The 19,059-nt window shown below is 39.2% G+C and overlaps 1 protein-coding gene across 1 annotated transcript in view; it reads left to right on the top strand.

Annotated features, from left to right (window-relative positions):
- Nucleotides 1–12: 12 nt before the first annotated feature.
- Nucleotides 13–19,059, top strand: part of NCAPG2 (non-SMC condensin II complex subunit G2) — a 59,551-nt gene continuing 40,504 nt past the window's right edge. Inside the window, 10 exon segments of the mRNA XM_017861677.1 lie at nucleotides 13–122; nucleotides 2,269–2,423; nucleotides 3,017–3,151; nucleotides 5,553–5,647; nucleotides 7,064–7,104; nucleotides 7,107–7,132; nucleotides 9,931–10,017; nucleotides 12,513–12,608; nucleotides 13,233–13,358; nucleotides 17,874–18,053. Of these exon segments, the coding sequence (XP_017717166.1) occupies nucleotides 2,391–2,423; nucleotides 3,017–3,151; nucleotides 5,553–5,647; nucleotides 7,064–7,104; nucleotides 7,107–7,132; nucleotides 9,931–10,017; nucleotides 12,513–12,608; nucleotides 13,233–13,358; nucleotides 17,874–18,053 (819 nt within the window). The 5' untranslated portion in view covers nucleotides 13–122; nucleotides 2,269–2,390.

The raw sequence follows: 19,059 nt of genomic DNA, 5'->3' as shown, positions 1-19,059 counted from the left end.
ATTTATAGAGAAAAGCATAGAAATAATTTATGCAATTACATCTGTGATTCTTGCTTCTGTATCTGTAATAAATGAAAGGGAGAACTACGAAGCCCTACTGGAATGTGTTATTATATTAAATGGTGAGTTGATTTTGTTATAAATGGCATATTTAGAAGTGGACATTGAAATACTTGTTTTGTTTCTGTTTTTATTTTTATTTTTTTTGAGATGGAGTTTCACTCTTGTTGTCTAGGCAGGAGTGCAATGGCGCGATCTCAGCTCACCACAACCTCCGCCCCCCGGGTTCAAGCGATTCTCCTGCCTCAGCCTCCCTAGTAGCTGGGATTACAGGCATTCGCCACCACGCCTGACTAATTTTGTATTTTTAGTAGAGACCGGATTTCTCCATGTTGGTCAGGCTAGTCTCGAACTCCCGACCTCAGGTGATCTGCCCGCCTGGGCCTCCCAAAGTGCTGGGATTACAGGCATGAGCCACTGCGACTGGCCTGAAATGATACTTTGTAAAAGGAAGCTAGTTGTTTTCATGAGCATTGTTGAATTCAGTAGCAGAAGTGGTATAAAGGTATAGCTTTGCAGTCCAGTTCTTTTTCTTCAGTTAGAATAGGAGCATACTTACCTAAGGGCTGTCTTGAATACTTAGTTTATTTATTTTATATTTATCTTTTTTTTTTTAGAGACAGAATCTGTCTCTGTTGCCTATGCTGGAGTGCAGTGACATGATCCCAGCTCACTGTAGCCTTGATCTCCTGGGCTGTAGCTATCCTCTCACCTCAGCCTTCTTAGTAGGTGGTACCACAAGCCCGTGCTTTTTGTTTTGTTTTGTTTTTTGGTAGAGTCAAGATCTAACTGTATTGCCCAGGCTGGTCTCAAACTCCTGGGCTCAAGTGATCCTCCCACCTTGCCCTGGCAAAGTGCTGGGATTACAGGCATTAGCCATTGCATCTGGCCTAATTAGTTTAATTTAAGCTGCATTCAGATGTTATAGGTGGTGAGATGGGCAGTACTCAGCAACTAACTGCTATTGTTTACAGGTTTTTCAGGGAAGTCTGACTTACTGGACCAGTGATCAAGAACTTCTTTCTAGGAAAATACCTGATTATGTGATTACCACTGCTAGATAGTGTCAACTTAACTAAGAATTTGTGACATTGAATTTTTTCTTTAAGTATGTTGTGAACATGAGCTGAGGAGTCATTGTTGACTCCTAGGGGAGTTTTACTGTATTGAAATGTGAATGATGGTACTTTTCAAGTTTTAACAAAACTGTAAAACTGGTTATTAATTTAGGAGGTATAGTAGTCTAAGTTAATGAAAATATTTGATTATGAAATATATAAAATTCTAGTTACAAAAGATGTAAAAATATCTGAATGATATTTAAGAAAACTTTTCACATACCCTCATCCCTCACTGTGCAAGTGTAGTTTCATGTGATAAAGTGTCTCATCAAGCTTCTTATTCTTAGCATCACTTGGATTTATGTATCTGTTTTATAGTACATTGTTTCATTCTGAATTCTTGAGTTGAAATACAGTGTCTTATTAAAAAGTCACCCCTAATCATAATGAAAATAGCTCCCAAATGCTTTGTGAATTTTACTATCAGTTTATTTGTATGGTCTGCAAATAACTAGTAAAATGATTAGTGCTAACACTGTAGTTGCTATCAACTTCCCAGTTAATTCAGGAATGTTATATTAGTGTAATGACATTCAGATACCTACAGATTATAATTATGAGCATTAGTATTATTAATTTAATTATTGAGCTTTTCTGTTAATAAAAGCACTGCGGTTTTTGTATTCATTATGGTAATTGCTTTGACTATTTTTCACCTCTGAGCCAAAATTTGAGGCTGGCACATTGAGGGATAGTAGTGGATTATTGATTGGTCAGTAGACCTGTCTTGGCTCTGGTGTTAACAGAGATACCATTGTTCTTGTTACACTGAGGTTTGGTTAGCCTCAGCACCTGCGTTTCTAAAATTGGTGATATGATTTCTCTGGGACTTCCAGTTCCAAAAATCTCTTTTCTATTATGTCTGTTGAGGGTCTTTTTATAACAATTGTCAAACAGTTTTTTAATTGACATTATTTGCATTTTATAATTAATGTATATAAATCTTTGACAAGTTTTAAACATAAACTAATATTATTTGCTTAGCAAAGCTTTAAATGATATATAAAGTCATAATACTCTAAACTGTTGAATCTGAAGTAATAAGAATTTGCCTTACTAATTGGAAAATTTCTGTGCTGTATTTTAGGTATTTTATATGCATTACCTGAGTCTGAACGAAAACTACAGAGTTCTATTCAGGATTTGTGTGTTACCTGGTGGGAGAAAGGCCTGCCTGCCAAGGAAGACACAGGAAAGACAGCCTTTGTCATGTTGCTTAGGAGGAGTCTGGAGACTAAGACAGTGTGTTCACTTTTTATTTTTTAAAGACTGGGTCTCTCTCTGTTGCCCAGGCTGGAGTGCAGTGGCATGATCATAGCTCACTGCAGCCTCAAACTCCTGGGCTCAAGCAGTCCTCCTGCCTCAGCTTCTCGAGTAGCTGGGACTGCAGGAGTGCACCACCTAGCTAAGACTTTATTTTTAAATGTCTTCCTAACATTCTAAACCTGTGCTAGTCAATGTAGTAGCCACTTGCCACAGAAAGCTATTTAAATTTAAAGTTAAAATAATGAAAATTCAGTTCCTCAGTTATATTAGTCACATTTTAGTAGCTCTGCAGTGAAATGTGGCTAATGTCTCCTGCACTGGACACTTTAATCTTCATCATTGAGGAAGTTCTTGAACTTGCTCGATTTTTTATTATTTTCCCTGTGTTTAAAACATGTTCTGTAGAGCTATGCAAATTTAGGTGGCATTTGCAAATTTTAAAATCTGTTTTTATTTGTCATTATTTTTTAATCTTTGGTAAATCAACTGTCTGATATAAAATATACTTGATTTGAAATATGACTTTACTGTTCATTAAAAAAAGTATAACATTTTTGTGTCATTCACAGGGTGCAGACGTATGTCGGCTTTGGCGTGTCCATCAGGCTTTATATTGCTTCGATTATGATTTGGAGGAAAGTGGAGAAATTAAAGATATGTTACTTGAGTGCTTCATAAATATTAATTATATCAAGAAAGAAGAGGTAAATAGGCATTTGTTTTTTGATCTGTTTGTGAGCTGCTTCTTAATAGATGTTTCTCCTGTGTTGACATGGTTCCTGTCTGCACCATGCGCGGTGTTGCCATGAAGGTCAGCTTAGCTACCAGGAGCTTTTTACTGCACATCATTTGTACTGCATGGCAGTACTAGAGAAAACATTTTACAAGTCCTTGCTTATTTCATCATGAAATTGGATGGTAACAGGTGGCTGTGTGACTCCTAGGGGAGCCATACGTGCATTTTAAATTAAGAATGATTAAAAATAAGGTTGAGAAAGCACTTCTCTATGATTGAGATCTGGCCTTCTGCCCTAATTCCATTTTCATTGCCATGTACTCAAAACTATCATTCCATAATAGCCTCCATTTCTTTTTTCTACCCATCCTGTAAATCCAGAGAGGCTTCTGGCCTGTTGCTGCACTGCCCGTCCTGGGGTCCACTCCCAAACGAGGCTACTGAGCACCTGAAACGGGACCCATCTGAACTGAGATTGGCCATAAGTATAAAATACACATGGATTTGAAGATTTAGTGTGAAAGAAATGAATATAAAATAGCTCATTAATCATTTTTGTTATATACTTAATATAATAGATAATAGTTTAGATATATTGCTTTACATAAAATATATTATTAAAATTAATCTTCTTTTGTTAATATGGCTACTGGAGAATTAAGAATTACAGAGAGACTCGCATAGTTCTTCTGTGTTAGGGGTCTTCTGCATTTGTTTACTGAGCATCAACTACATGCTCAGGCGGGGTCAGTGGAGACTAGAACAAGCCTTTGCTTTTGGATGCTCATGGCACAGCAGGCACATCTCTGAGGCGGAAGGAGGAAGTCATTCCTTCTCCCTGAAGATGATGGAGAAGGGCTTCAGAGGAGGAGGAGGACCAGCTCTGAGGTACAGAATAAGTTTCCTCCAGGTCTCACAGCTGCTTAGCGGAAGAGACAGAACTGGACCCTGGCGAGCCATCTGCGGTCTGCTAGACAATGGGCCATGTGATTAGGACTGAGACCTTCAGCTCCCAGGGTCCTTGTTCACCGTATAGATGGTGACCTTGGTCAGGCCTTTCAGCCTCAGTGTTGTCTTATGTAAAATAGGAGCAACAGTTACTCTTTCACAGGATTGTTGTGAGGAACAGATGAGGTGGTATGTATCAAACCGCAGCCCAGACTCCAGTGGGTAAGAACCCTTGGGGAGGGTAGGAACCCTTGGGGAGGGCTGCCCTGTGCCGTCCTTGCTGTGTCAGCACCGTCATTATCACAAAGATGTTGGACACAGCCTGTGCCCCATACCCGTCTCCAGGATTGTCCTGAAATGTGGGGAGAGTGAAGAAATGAATGATGGATTCAAACAATAAACTTTTATGTTGACTTATACATAAGGAGTTGATGAATCGTACTTGTTAACTTATATATGTGTGCAAATATATAACAGGCATAAATGTATGTATGTGTTACAACCCCTACCCTTTTTAAAAAATTGATGTCTCCTTTGAATTTAAGATATCTACACGTAGTTTCCTAATCAATCATTAATTTGGTCAGATCAGTTTCCAGTCATTCTGGGTAAACCATAAACATCTTGTACTGTACTGGCAGATTACTTCTAGTGAATATTGCTGTTTTTTCTTTTTTTTTTTTTTAGCTTACCTGTTGTAAGCATAGTTACCCTGCATTTGAATAAAAATGTATTGCATTTCTGTAGGATTCCAGTTCTGTGCAGTGGTGTGCTGATAAGAGATAAAGGTGGTATTCACTGAGAGAATTCTTGATAGACGTATTTTGTGCACTCTATAATAGAGTATACATATTGTATTCATTTTAGGTTCGGGTATATAATCTAGTAGCATACATATAAATTATCATCACATGATGTATTTATGACTTGAAAACTGTGTGTTTGGAAATTCTAACTTGACAGATACTCAACCTTTTAACTATATGAGTCCTCAGTTTTCTCATTTACAAATGAGAAGGTGAAATGAACTGGGTTATTCCATTCCATTCCCACCCACCTATGCTAGACTTAAAGCTTTCTTTCATTTGAGACTATGTAGCCATCCATGACAGAGCCAGAATGAGATGTTTATGCACCCATGGTTACTGTCTGTGGTCTTCATCTCTGCACCTGTGGTCCTTGAGGACAGAGGCGCTCAGTGTAGTGGCTGCTCGCCCCTGGGGAAGGAGGCTTGTGTGGCTCCTGGCTGTACAGGCCCTGCAGACAGCTCAGCTCCTGCGTGTGCTCTTAGTTATAATTACACGTGCCTCCTTTTTAGCAATAGCAGTGTTTAGCTTACTAGACGTTCAAAGAATTGTTTGTTATTTGGAACTTTTTATTTGGTTGCAATTTAAACATTATATCCTTTTTTTTATTTATAGGGAAGAAGATTTCTTAGTTCTCTCTTCAACTGGAATATAAACTTTATCAGAATGATCCATGGGACCATTAAAAACCAATTACAGGGATTACAAAAGTAAGTGTTAAAAGTACTTAAGATTTCATGCTGCTTAATCTGGCTTTGAAAGATTCCATTTGGTCTGACTTCTTAAAATTATAGTAATGGATTAGAAGCTTTAGAAATATGTTATTTGTTATGTACCATTGTATCACTGGGTAGCTTTTTCCTTTTATAGGAAATCATTCTTTTCCAGTATTAACCACTGACATTGAGGTTTTAATTTGTGGTCGTTCTTTAAATAGTTAAAATAGTTTCCAGTTGAACCTTAGTCTTCCTCATAATAAAGCCATGTCCATGGTACTTCGAATACAGTGTGTGATTTTTGGTTGAATGTGGCCTGGCCGGTGTGGCTTCTCGGAAGAGCCTGTGGAATCTGCAGGAGCAGCAGGGAATGTTGCAGTCATGCTCTGCCACTCCCTACATGATGGAGATGTCAAGTGTATGCTTGTTGTTTGCCAGGCACAAGGCAGAGTACTTCATTTGCTCCAGTGCTGAGTACTTAGTCTGCATTTTAAAATTTAATCCTCACAACTCTTTTTTGAGGTAGGCTTTGGTTTCTAAATTTCCCAGTGTCAGGCAACTGTGTAAGTACCAAGTTGGGATCTGATTCTGGATCTCTGATTGCAAAGCTCCTATTGTATACTACATTGCTTTTTCATATTTCCTCATCTTCAGAATATCTGAGTTGAACTAATAGTTTTTTGTTTTTTTTTTTTTTGAGACGGAGTCTCGCTCTGTCACCCAGGCTGAAGTGCAGTGGCCCGATCTCGGCTCACTGCAAGCTCCGCCTCCCGAGTTCACGCCATTCTCCTGCCTCAGCCTCTTGAGTAGCTGGGATTACAGGTGCCTGCCACTGCACCTGGCTAATTTTTTGTATTTTTAGTAGAGACGGGGTTTCACCGTGTTAGCCAGGATGGTCTTGATCTCCTGACCTCGTGATCCGCCCACCTCAGCCTCCCAAAGTGCTGGGATTACAGGCATGAGCCACTGCGTCTGGTGAACTAATAGATTTCTAAGCTTATGATTCTTAAGTTGATACTGGTATTTTAGGGCTTCTTGTACCTGAGGAATTGGTAGCATGGAAAGTCCAACATGACTCCAAGTCGACAATTTATTTATATTTAAATATTTTTGACTTTAGAATTTTGTTCTGGGCTTATGCACTCATAGTTTCACAGAAAATAGTAAAGTTTTGGGTAAGCCTTGACTGAGGAGGAGGAAACAGTTTGTCATTTCAGTTTCCTTTCCCAAAACCTTCTCCATTTTCTACTTTTTGCTACAGGTAGATAACCTATTTCTATAGATAATTTGCAAAGCACTCGTTTAAACTGAGTTTCTTCTTCACTATGGTTGGAGAGTAACTGAAATGATACATGTTGAAAGTATAATTCTTTAAATTTGCATTAAAACTATTTTGATCTTTTTATATAGGTCTTTGATGGTATACATTGCAGAAATTTATTTCAGAGCTTGGAAAAGGCTTCAGGGAAAATACTGGAGGTATTTTCATTTTTTTAAATGTTAACACTTATTTTATTATATTTTAGTTACTAAATAAGTAGTCAAAGAAGGGTTATTTAAGATCCATGTTTATGCACTCTGTCAAAATAAAGCCAAAGAATGAAAATTTGTTTGATGGGTAATCCAGTCACTTGCTAAGATGTGTGGTTTGTGGGAGGTAGGACTGTGCTCTTCCAGCTGGGAGGGAGCTCTGACCCTGATCTTTCCAGCCACATGTGCTCACCGGGCATTTGGAATGTGGCCAGTCTGAATCAAGATGTGTTGTAAGTGTAAGAAACATACCAGATTTCAAAGACTTCATATGGAAAAAGGAGAATATAAAATATCTCAGTACTTTTTAAAAATGTTGAGTGAATGTTGAAATGAGAGTGGTTTGGATGTATTAGGCTAAATGTGGTAGTTGGCTCTTTGTGGGTTTCACATCCATGGATTCAGTCAACCAAGGATCAAAAATATTTGGGAAAAAAATGCATCTGTACTTAACATGTGCAGACTTTTTCTTTCTTGTCATCAGTCCCTAAACATACAGTGTCACAACTATTTATATGACATTGACATTGTATTAAGTATTGTAAGTAATCTGGAGATGATTTAAAGGGTGCAGGGTGTGTAGGTTATATGCAGATACTACTCCACTTTATATGAGGAGTTTGAGCATCCACAGACTCTGGTATCTGAGGGAGGTCCTAGAACCAATCCCCCATGGATACCAAGGGATGACTGTGTAATATTAAAGTAATTTTACCTGTTTCTTTTGTCTGTTTTTAATGCAGCCACTAGAAAATTTAAAATTGCATCCGTGGCTTGCGTTCAATTTCTGTTGGATAGTGCCATTCAGGAACTTCAAGTCACCTCTTTTAGTTACATTATTTTTGAGAATTTGAAGATACTTTCTTTGATTATGGGTAACTCTGGTGAATACATAGTATTTATGTTATGAAGATAGGGCTATGTAATCCACAATCCCAACTCAACATCCAGACACCCTTTTGGACAAAAAAAGTGTCTTTGTTTTCACTTATATTTTCTTATACTAGGTTCTCCATCATTTTGTTTTCTCTGAGAAAAAAATTTTACTCCGGGTCAGAAAGGAGCCTCTCACAACCCTGTGTTCTATCCTGACTTTTCATTCCTCTTTGGAGAGCAGGCCCTGCACTGAGGGGCAGAGGGAGAAACCTGCAGGGTGCACAGAGGCTGCCCCACGTCTGGAGTTTACTTCCATCCTCTCTGCTCCTCTGCACAACTTACACTTGATTTGTATTGCCAAGGTTTATCACTGACTTCTAGAACACCAAAAGTAGGCTGGGCGCGGTAGCTCACGCCTGTAATCCCAGTACTTTGGGAGGCTGAGGCGGGTGGATCACCTGAGGTCAGGAGTTTGAGACCAGCCTGGCCAACATGGCGAGACCCTGTCTCTACAAAAAGTAAACAAAATAAAAACTATTTGACTAGATGTATACAAAATTGGTACCAACAATGTGTATTTCTCAGTCTCACTCCTTTCCTCTCTGCCCTCCCTCTCTTTAAGTTTCTCAGGCAAATTCCAGACATGAGATTTCATTTCTACATACTACTTTATTCATCTCTCAAAAATGTGCTTATGGCATGCCATTGTAAGACCTAAAAATGTGACAGTAAATCCTTGGTATTTTTAAAAATAATCAAGCCACATTGAAATTTTTCCAGTGATCTCAAAATGTCTCCTTAGAGTTTTTTTGAATTAGGACTCAAGAAGTTGCCCACATGGCATTTGCTTGTTATACCATTAAAATCGCTTATTCTAGAGCCTTTCTCCCTCATTTCTTTTTTTTAAAATCTATGCCATTGGCATGTGAGGAAACTGAACGAGTTGTCCTGTAGAATGTCAGCATTCTGGTAGTTAGCACTAAAGATTTGGATTCAACTTTTATGGCACAGATAACTTCCCAGGTAGTGCTGTGTATCTCATCTTTCATTGCAAGTCAGACGATGTGTGGTTGTCCCACATTAAGTGATGCTAAGTGACTTCAGGTGAAGGAAATATTTTCAAATATAATGGAGAAGAGGAACTTGAGCGTCTGCAGATGCTCAAGTATTGTATACTAATACAAACCCTGGTTTGTATATTAACCCTAGGAGCGTTTCCTTAGGTCCTTCCCCAAAGCCTCATGTGTGAGGGCGGGCACAGAGTACAGGTACAGACCATAGGGTCCACTGGGATTTTTTGCTACTGTGAGAGGCTAGGCTTCCCCCAGTTGCTGCACTCTGAGTACCATGAGTGCATGGGGCTGATGAAGGGCTTCCCACACCTTCCTTGCTCAGCCCTTCTCAGTAGTGGCCCTGAAATAATCTTATTTACAGTTTCCACCATAGAGGTAGTTCTGTTTTTGTTCTGTGGAGGCTGTTGGAACAAATCCAGTCTTCTGAAGGTTGTCCAGGTCAGTGATGAGTCAGAAGAGGGGACTCCACACTCACCATGCACTCGGTCTTTGAACTTTGTCTGATTTGAACTACCCTTGAGTGGTAGGTGGAAGCTTACCTTGCCATTTGGCACAGATTTGATATTTCATCAAATAAAAGAGAAGTGAAGCGTTGTCCTTCATATATGAAAACCAAAGGAATTCTAAGAAGCACGGACTTAAAATAAGAAAGCTTGGACAAAATGATCCAGGTTTTTTTCTCATGAAATGTAAGATGGACAGATTCGACTTTTTTTGTACTTGAATGCTGCACTGCTTGTCAGGTGGTCAGTAGGACACACACACACCAGTTGCTTTGCATTGCGTTTGTTATTTCAGACGATTGAAAATGATTGCATCCAGGACTTCATGTTCCATGGGATACACCTTCCGAGGAGGTCTCCAGTGCATTCCAAAGTGCGGGAGGTAAGATTGTGAACAGTTTTTGAAATAATGTTTCCTCTGTTTGGTTTTCAGATAATTGTTTTGGTTACATTTTAAAATTAAGTTAAGCTTTCACAGACATCAATTAGGGGGATTCCTCAGAACCTTGATATTTGATGTCTGGCAGTTTTATTCTTGCCACCAAAGTTTTAATGAGGAAAGCAAAGGTGTATTGTTGAGATGGTCAGTATTGTATTTGAATGACTTTAAATTCAATTCTCTGTCTTGAAATTTTCCAGAATTATTAGTTTCTAATGGCCACTATCATTTTTTTCAAAGATCTTAGAGGGTATTTGAAATTATTTTTATTATTTTACTTATAAAATCCCATTTTGCTATTCTGCAAACCAAATGAATAAATGTTTTGATTGTTTATTTGATACTTTGTTCTGTAAAGGTAATCTCAGAATTCAGATGTTAACTTTACCTTTATATTAATAATTGTAAATGGACTGACTAGGTAAGGTTCTATCATCAGTGTCATTACTACACTGATAGGTGTTTGATGGATCATAAGGATCCTGGCAGGAGGAATGGGAAAATCTGGTCTGCTGTGTTTGGTTAAGGTAAGCAGCTGCTGTTGGTCAGTGTTCTAACCCATGGGATGCCTTGTTTGCTTGCTGTTAGTTTTGGCAACCATATGTCAAGAAAACAAGTGAATAAAGACTACCCATTTCTTTGTTTTGTTGTATAGTGAAACTACTTCTATTTATAGAACGTAAAAATACTAATTATATTAATTTTGAGTGGATAAGAAAACGTTTCTTTGCATTATTGGTGATTTAACTTCGGTTACACAAGGATAAAGAACCCAGAGATTTATCTAGACTACTGAGTTTTCCAGAGGATTTAAAAATCGTGATTGCATATATTTAGGATAAATATATTCAGTGACCTCCCTGTCCTACCCACATGCCACCCCCATCCCAGTGTGGCTTTATTTAGTTGTAGTCAGTTTGGGTTATTTATTTCACATAAATGATTTGGTGTTTCAAACTTTATTTAGTAGAATTGCATCATAATAAACTACATGTATTTATGCAAGCTATATTTATGTTTATGTAAACTATGTGTGTAGTTTATATGTAAACCATGTATGTTTTCATATGTTACTTTCTGCTGTGGTAGTCTGAGTAATTAAGATATTGTTAAGTATAGATATCACTATTTGATAAATTTATGGAAAATGCACAAAATAGTTTAAAGGGAGAATATTAGATTTCACTCAAGTGAAATGTGTTACTCAACTCCAAGTAATTGTTTTTGTCACAACTTATAACACATTATAGTTTTTTCCTCAAATTGTTTTTTTGATAACTATTAAATTTACGTAAGTCATTTTAGTGATATTGAAAGAGGCTTCAGGCAGTGCTTCAGACGTCATTTGAAGTTAAAAATCTCAATATTGTTGATGAAAATGTTCTAGAGTTAGATAGGAACAATGGTAGCATAGCTCTAAATATACTGAAAGCCACTGAATTGTATTTTTTAAAAGAGTGGATTTTGTGGCATGTGAATTAATTCTTAAGCTGTTTAGAAAATTTTTCTATGAAGCAAGTATACTGTTGATATCAAAATTTGATAGTATTATATACAAAAAGCAAACTATAGACTGTCACTTATCACCATCAATAAAAACTCCAAAATAATAATCAGAAAAAAATAATCCCCATACTGTAGCTCTTCTAGGGTAAAGTTGATACAAGCTCGCTTAAAGTGTAGGCTATTCTTTTATAGCCTGTTAAATCTTTCAAAATTTTCTTGTTTCACTAATAAAGTTTAGCCCCAAAAGGTGTGAATAGGGAAGTAAGGCAAAATTGATTGTTGTTAGGGACATGAGTCTACAAAGAATTTTGGGAAGATTCTGACTGGAAAAGAAGTGGGTAGGAAAAGAAGAATGAAAGCTACAAGAATGATCATTTGCTGATTTTTTCATAAGTTTTGGGAGGAACTTGATACCTAAGTTAATCTTGTACAGTGAGAGGTCACTAAGTATGACACCTCCTTGTTACAAAGTGATGAAACAGTTACCAGGTGTTGATAATACAGAGGTTTAGTTAGTGTTTTGGAGCAAGCATGAGTTCTTAGAACCATTCAGGAATCTCCTTTACATGCTCCCCTTTTCCATTTTATCCTGAAGGTCAGAGGTTTAAACGAGTCTTTTTTTGAGGTTATGTGGCTGTTGGCAGAATAGCAGAAACTAGAACCCAAACCATTTTATTGCCCAAGGCCATTAATCTTTTTATTTCAGCCGTAGATTTCTTTCTTGTGACTGACTGCATTTACTGCTCTCCTACATCTATCGAAGTTACTCCTGCTGAAGAATTGCCATGGCGTGTGGGTGCCAGCCAGAGCCTACTTGTGGTGGAGAGAACAATTCTCCCTGTTGCTCTTTCCAAATGCCATTTAATTTAATTTAACGTAATTTAATTAATTTTTTTTTGTTAATGCTTTCTTTTCCTTTTCTTGGTCCTTAGGTTCTGAGTTACTTTCACCATCAAAAGAAAGTTCGGCAGGGAGTAGAGGAGATGCTTTATAGATTATATAAACCCATCCTTTGGAGAGGATTAAAGGTATACATTTTAAATAGTTTATCCATGTTTAGAATGTATTACTTGTGCTTTTGAATTTAGCAAACTCTAATTCAAAATTACAATAAAATAGTAAAGATAAAGCTGGAGACTGAATGCTTTGTGAAATTTTTGAACAAATGTTTTTTTCTTTTATTAAAAGCATTTCTTGGTTTCGTTTAACTGGAAACCTGGATTGGTTTAGTGCTAACTACACAGTTATTTTTAAGTAACCATGTTTAGGGAAGGAGATTAGAGACATGCCGTAAAGCAAACCAGCTTAGGCTGTGGGTGGTCTGCCGTGCTGTCTTGGGCTGTCCAAGTCCTTGAGAAATCTAACAAACACACAATGACTTTTAGTGCAGACAACCTGGTGTCTTTAGTGAGGATGTGGGGTGACCACTTAGTGACATGAAGTGGGCTCTGAAGTGAAGAAGCTTGATCTTTTCATAGTATCTGTTGACGTTGAACTGAGTAATGTTTGGTCAATTTAAATGTTATGATTGTCTGTAATTTGAAAATAAATCTGTATCAAGATAATTAAATTGTTACTTTGGGAACACGGTACTTAAGCCTTCGCTTGTTAACTCTTTGGGATTCTGAGATACTCTTCTTTTATTATTATAGGCCAGAAACTCTGAAGTTCGATCAAATGCTGCATTGTTGTTTGTTGAAGCATTTCCTATTAGGGATCCAAACCTTCACGCTATTGAAATGGATAGTGAGATTCAGAAACAGTTTGAAGAGCTCTATGTACGTACTTCCGGTGGTCAAGCTTCTTACAGATACCAGCTTTGTCTAGGCTGTGGCATGTACTGCTTGTGTGTGTCCTCACCTCCCCTGTAACAGCCAGAGCTCTGCTCCCACGTGACATGGTTTCTAAACCTGGACTATTCTTCAGAGAGATGCCGCTTCTCCCTGGGGCCTTCTGCAACAGCGTGGACCCATGGTGTCTTTTTCTACTTTGGGGACGTTTAATTATTTATTACTACGTGTGGTTGTAACCATTTTGTGCATGCGCCTGTTGTCTCCCCAGTGGAGAGGTGGCGTCATACAGTGGGTAAAGCACATGCTCTGGCGTCAGCCCCCTGCTCTCTGGGGTCAGATTCCACCACTCTCCCTTAATAGGAATGTGGCTTTGGGCCACTCAACTTCTCTGTGTCTTTCTCTGTAAGTGCAGTTGTGACACTGCCTCTCATAAAGGTGTTGGGTAGCATGATGAGCAAACACTGGTTATATTTCAGGGCAAGCCTACAAATAATGCCTGTGGCAGTTGACTTTTCAGATGAGGTGTTAGGATGTTAAGATGCGGCATTTATTTCCGAGGAGTATTGTGGATTCTTTTCATCTACTTAGTCTGTATTTCCTAACAGAGCTTACTTAAGCAGTGCATATTATCTACTGTCCTAAGTAGTAAAGTTTTAGGAAACAATGACAGCAAAGTGCTATTGTAATGCTGTCGCCTGTGGTGCTTCTGAAATACTCACTTTTGTTTTTCTTTTTGTTTTCTAACTTATGGAAAACCTGACATGCAGAAAGTTGAAGTAATAGTATAATAGGCCTGCACAGTGGCTTACACCTGTAATCCCAACACTGTGGGAGGGTGAGGTGGGAGGACTATTTGAGGCCAGGAATTTGAGACCAGCCTGGGCAACAGAGTGAGACCTCGTCTCTACAAAAAGTTACAAACAACAGCAACAACAACAAAAAAACAGCCCAGTGTGGTGGCACACACCTGTGGTCCCAGCTATTTGGGAGGCTTCAGCCCCGGAAGTCAAGTCTACAGGGAGCCATGATCACACAGCTAGCTACACCCCAGCCTGGGCGACAGAGTGAGACCCTGTCTCAAAAAAAAAAGAAAAAAAAGTGTAATAAATATCTGTATACTTCTTCATGCACACACACACACATCCCTAAATGAAGTCATTAGTATTTTGCTGTGTACATTATGTATATTTACAATTTTTTTTTTTTTAAGATTCCTTATTTTCAAGTTTTATTTTATTTTTAGAGACAGAGTTGTGCTCTCTCTCCCAGGCTGGAGTCCAATGGTGTGATCGTCACTCACTGCCGCCTCAAACGGGAAGATCACTTGAACCCAGGAGGTCAAGGCTATAGTGAACCATGATTATACTACCGCATTCCAGCCTGGGTGATAGAGCCACACCCTGACTCTTATTTTAAAAAAAGAAAAAAACGGCCGGGCGCGGTGGCTCAAGCCTGTAATCCCAGCACTTTGGGAGGCCGAGACGGGTGGATCACGAGGTCCCAGCTACTCTGGAGGCTGAGGCAGGAGAATGGCAGGAACCCGGGAGGCGGAGCTTGCAGTGAGCCGAGATCCGGCCACTACACTCCAGCCTGGGCGACAGAGCAAGACTCCGTTTCAAAAAAAAAAAAAAACAAAAAACAAAAGAAAAAAACTTTGTGGAAAACAAAATTTTAATCTCATGTAATTTTCACATGCCATAAAATGATAATTTGTTCATTTTTTCCGACCATTAAGAAATATGAACCATTCTTAGCACTGTGGGCTGTGTAGGAGCAGGTACCAGCTGGGTCTGGCCTGCGGCATTGTTCGCCAAAGCTGGCTGAGAGCTCCTGTCCCTGGTGCTGCACCTCTTGAGGCTTTAACTCAACCTTTAGATGGAAATTAGGCTCTTTCACGAGGGGACAAAGGAGGTGATCTGATAAATAAGTAAGAGCAGTGGTTATTTCGTGTATCCTCTGTGTACCTTAACTGTTCTCTCATGCTTTTTCCTCTATTGGTATTTCTTAAACCTGAGTAATATGGCGAACCTTTTTTTTTTTTTTTTAAATAAAAAAGGGCCTAGGTGCAGTGGCTCATGCCTGTAATCCCAACACTTTGAGAGGCTGAGGAAGGATTGCTTGAGCAATCCTGGGCAACATGGTGAAACCCCATCTCTACCAATTTAAAAAAAAAATCAGCTGGGCACTGTGGTGCATGCCTATAGTCTCAGCTACTCGGGAGGCTGAGATGGGAGGATCGCTTGAGGCTGGAAGGTCAAGGCTGCAGTGAGCTGAGATTGCACCGCTATACTCCAGCCTAGGTGACAGAGCAAGACCCTGTTTCAAAAAAGAAAAAGACTCTGAATGTTTTTAAATGAAGAGATGCGACAGAAACAGCATTGTGAGTCATGTGCTATCATTTTGAGTGCTTATCTGGTGACGGTGTAATTGCAAACAGGTCTGGACACTGAGCCCGGAGAGGATGTGGTTGTAAGGTGATTGTCCAGAATATATTTTATTATTTTAAAGATTATTATTGAAAGTAATTCATAGACAACACAATATATAAAACTTCTGAATCCCAAGAACAGGCCCTCAGATTCCTAAAGTTCTTTTCTATTTTTTTTTTTTTAATCATCTTTTTTTCTTCCTGTTTGCTTTTTCTTAAAAGACTGGTCGTCTTTTCTTAAAGACTTAAAAGACTGGTCATCTTTTCCATTCTTAAGTTTGGATAAAGGATTGGGTTGGTAAGGTAGTTAGCAAGGGTTCTTCTCCAGTTGTGTAGGGTTGTGTCTCAGGTTTGCTAAATGGGCTGAGTGCACCAGCAGGTGGGCTTCCCTTAGTTTCTGTGGAGGAAGAGCAGGCAGGCAGGTGACCCCTCGGTACCCAAGTACAAAGGGCCCTTTCCTTCTGGGTGGCTTTGCTTTTCCTTCTTTTGCCTTTCTGGAGGCTTAGAGTTATTGATGGTTCTTTTTTTTTGTTGTTGTTCTTCTTTGTCTGTTGCCCAGTATCTCTTTCAGGAACTCTTCCTGGCAGATGACACACTTGGTTTAGAAACCATTTTTAAGACTTTATCCTGGGGGCACATCCTGGCTCCTGAACTCCTGCTGGCCTGTGTGCCTCACCAGGGGTTGTTTGCCGCCCTTGTCACGAACTCTCTTTTCTGTAACCTGGGCTCTGGGTTCGGGGCTGATGTGAGCTCTCTGAGGTCACAGCCTCCTGTCTTTAGAGCACCCTTACCTGCTCTTTTCTCCACGAATCTGTTCCTTATTCCGTTTCTTACAGAAATTCCTCAGTCTTTTTGTTTCTGTTATTGCTAATAGAAATTGATCATTTTGGTCAAATTTGGGGGAGGAGATGGGGTAAATGCTTAATATTAACTTGAAGCCTTTTTTTCTAATTAAAGTAGTAAGAATTCTGTTGTGTTTTTCAACGTTCCTAATAGAAAATGTCATACATAATAAAAAAGAGACTGGAGTAATAACCCCTGTGTGCCCACAACACAGTTTTACTCATTGCTGACTAATCCCAATCTGAATTCTTCTTCCCCTGTCTTGAAACATATTTGGGACATCATATCATTTCAGCTCTAAATGGGTCAGAAGGTATTGGTAAAAGATAATCTTTTTTTTTTTTTTTTTTTTTAAATCATGCCATGATCACAGCTAAATTAACGGTAATTCCTTAGTGTCTTTGGGTACCCATTCGTTGCTGCCATTTTCTCATTTTGTTTGAATGTTTCTCTAACTAAGGCCCATGTGCTATGACTTACTGACATGTTGCTTAAGTCTCCTGGACCACGAGCTCTCTTGCTATAATCTTTCTGTGTTTTGATTCTTAAAACTTGCTAGTTTTGTTGTCATTGAAGAAACCAGATTATTCTATGATGTTCCCAGCAGTCTGGATTTTATAGAACCCATTCCTGTGATGTCATTAGTGTGTCCCTCTGCGCTTTGTGTTTCCTATAAATTGGTGGTTAAATGAGAGAGTGGATCCGAATCATGTATTTGGGATTTTGTTGCGTGAGATTATTTCCCTGGTGGTGTCGCGTACTCCCATCGGGGTACTTACTGCCTCATTGTCTCCTTTTGAATTTTTAGTGCCGCTGACGATCATGGCCTGGATTAGTTCATTACAGGTAGAATTATTTTCTTCCTGGCTCTAAAATGCATTACAGCATTTTAGAATTCAAAAGCGTGGTGTACATGGGCCATGCCTCATCTGAACGCCTGCCATGCTCGGCTGAGTGTGCAGATCTCACTGGATGACAGAGCTGGTTTTGAGTTACTGCTGTCAGGGGATGTGGCAAATAAGGCACCACATGTTTCTGGCTTGATCTTAAATACTCTGCTTTAGAAGTGATAGCAAGTAATCTCAGGTCTAGGAATCCATATGTGTCCAGTGTTTCTATGCTCAAAGTTTCTCTAAGTTACGAGTCCCTGAAGTGCTCATGTGTGAAGCAGGTGTTGATTTCGGGAATTAAGTCAAGGTTTTTAAGCCTTTCTCCCCTCCTACTTATAGAGCCTTTTAGAAGATCCTTATCCGATGGTCCGTTCCACAGGGATCCTTGGTGTTTGTAAAATAACTTCTAAGTACTGGGAAATGATGCCCCCAACCATCCTTATTGACCTCCTGAAGAAGGTGACTGGGGAACTGGCATTTGACACAAGTTCAGCTGATGTTCGTTGTTCTGTCTTTAAGGTAAGATTTTTTAAATTATGTAAGTAATGTTTATTTATTGTGGAATAATTAGAAAAACAGAAAAAGAAGAAGATTAAAATAATACCTGTAATCCTACTCCACAGAGATCACATTTTGACTTGTCATATATCCAGAGTAAGCTTTTAAAACCAAATTAAAAGTGTTTTCTACAAAAAATGACTACTTGAACTAATAGTTGTTTTTAGTGTAAGGGGAGAAGGGGTCCCAGTACTGTTGAATTTATTCTCTTTTGTCTCTTTATGTGATGTCTTGGAGAAATATATTTTGCGTAGAATCTGGTACATAGAATATATTTGGATTCACTGAAGTAATTTTTTAGTATCTCCCACCTATCACCAACACCAATCGTAGCTCAAACCTTGCAAGAGAGACTCACATTTTATTTTCTAAGCAACCTGAACTGTCTCAGGTTTACAGAAATGGTAATGTGTATGTTGGATGGTAGTGGGGTGGCCACTGGTCTTTTCTCCCCTGGCTTTGGTGGGAACATGTGAAATGAGCCAGAGGGAGGGAGCTGCCCAGGCTGCGATAACAAGCGCTCTCCGAGAGAGGGCTTGTAAATCTGTACAGCGCTCAGAGAGGCCAATTCAGAGACTTTCTTGAGGGCCTGTGAGATGGCCTGAGAAGAACTGATCTCACTTTCCCGCTACTGGAATCAACTGTTTAGAAGCTCTGACTCCCCTGAGCACAGCAGGTGACTTCCTCTTCCCTCATGTGCAAAACAGACATTTTCAGAGCAGCTCTTGGGCCTCCTGGCCATGCCCCTGTGGGGGTCCTGTGGATCTTCCTCCCCACTTCTCAGGAACCTGCTTGCTTATTTTCTCTATTTGAAAAGTTTTCTGGACTAGGTGCAGTGGCTCACACCTGTAATCCCAGCACGTTGGGAGGCCAAGACGGGTGGATTGCTTGAGTTTCATGAGCTCAAGACCAGCCTGAGCAGAGTGGTGAAACCTGGTCTCTACAAAAAGTACAAAAAAAATTAGCC

Source organism: Rhinopithecus bieti, unplaced genomic scaffold (genome assembly GCF_001698545.2).
Source record: "Rhinopithecus bieti isolate Rb0 unplaced genomic scaffold, ASM169854v2 scaffold_60909, whole genome shotgun sequence".
Lineage (NCBI taxonomy): Eukaryota > Metazoa > Chordata > Mammalia > Primates > Cercopithecidae > Rhinopithecus > Rhinopithecus bieti.
This window is presented reverse-complemented; position numbering and strand designations above follow the sequence as displayed.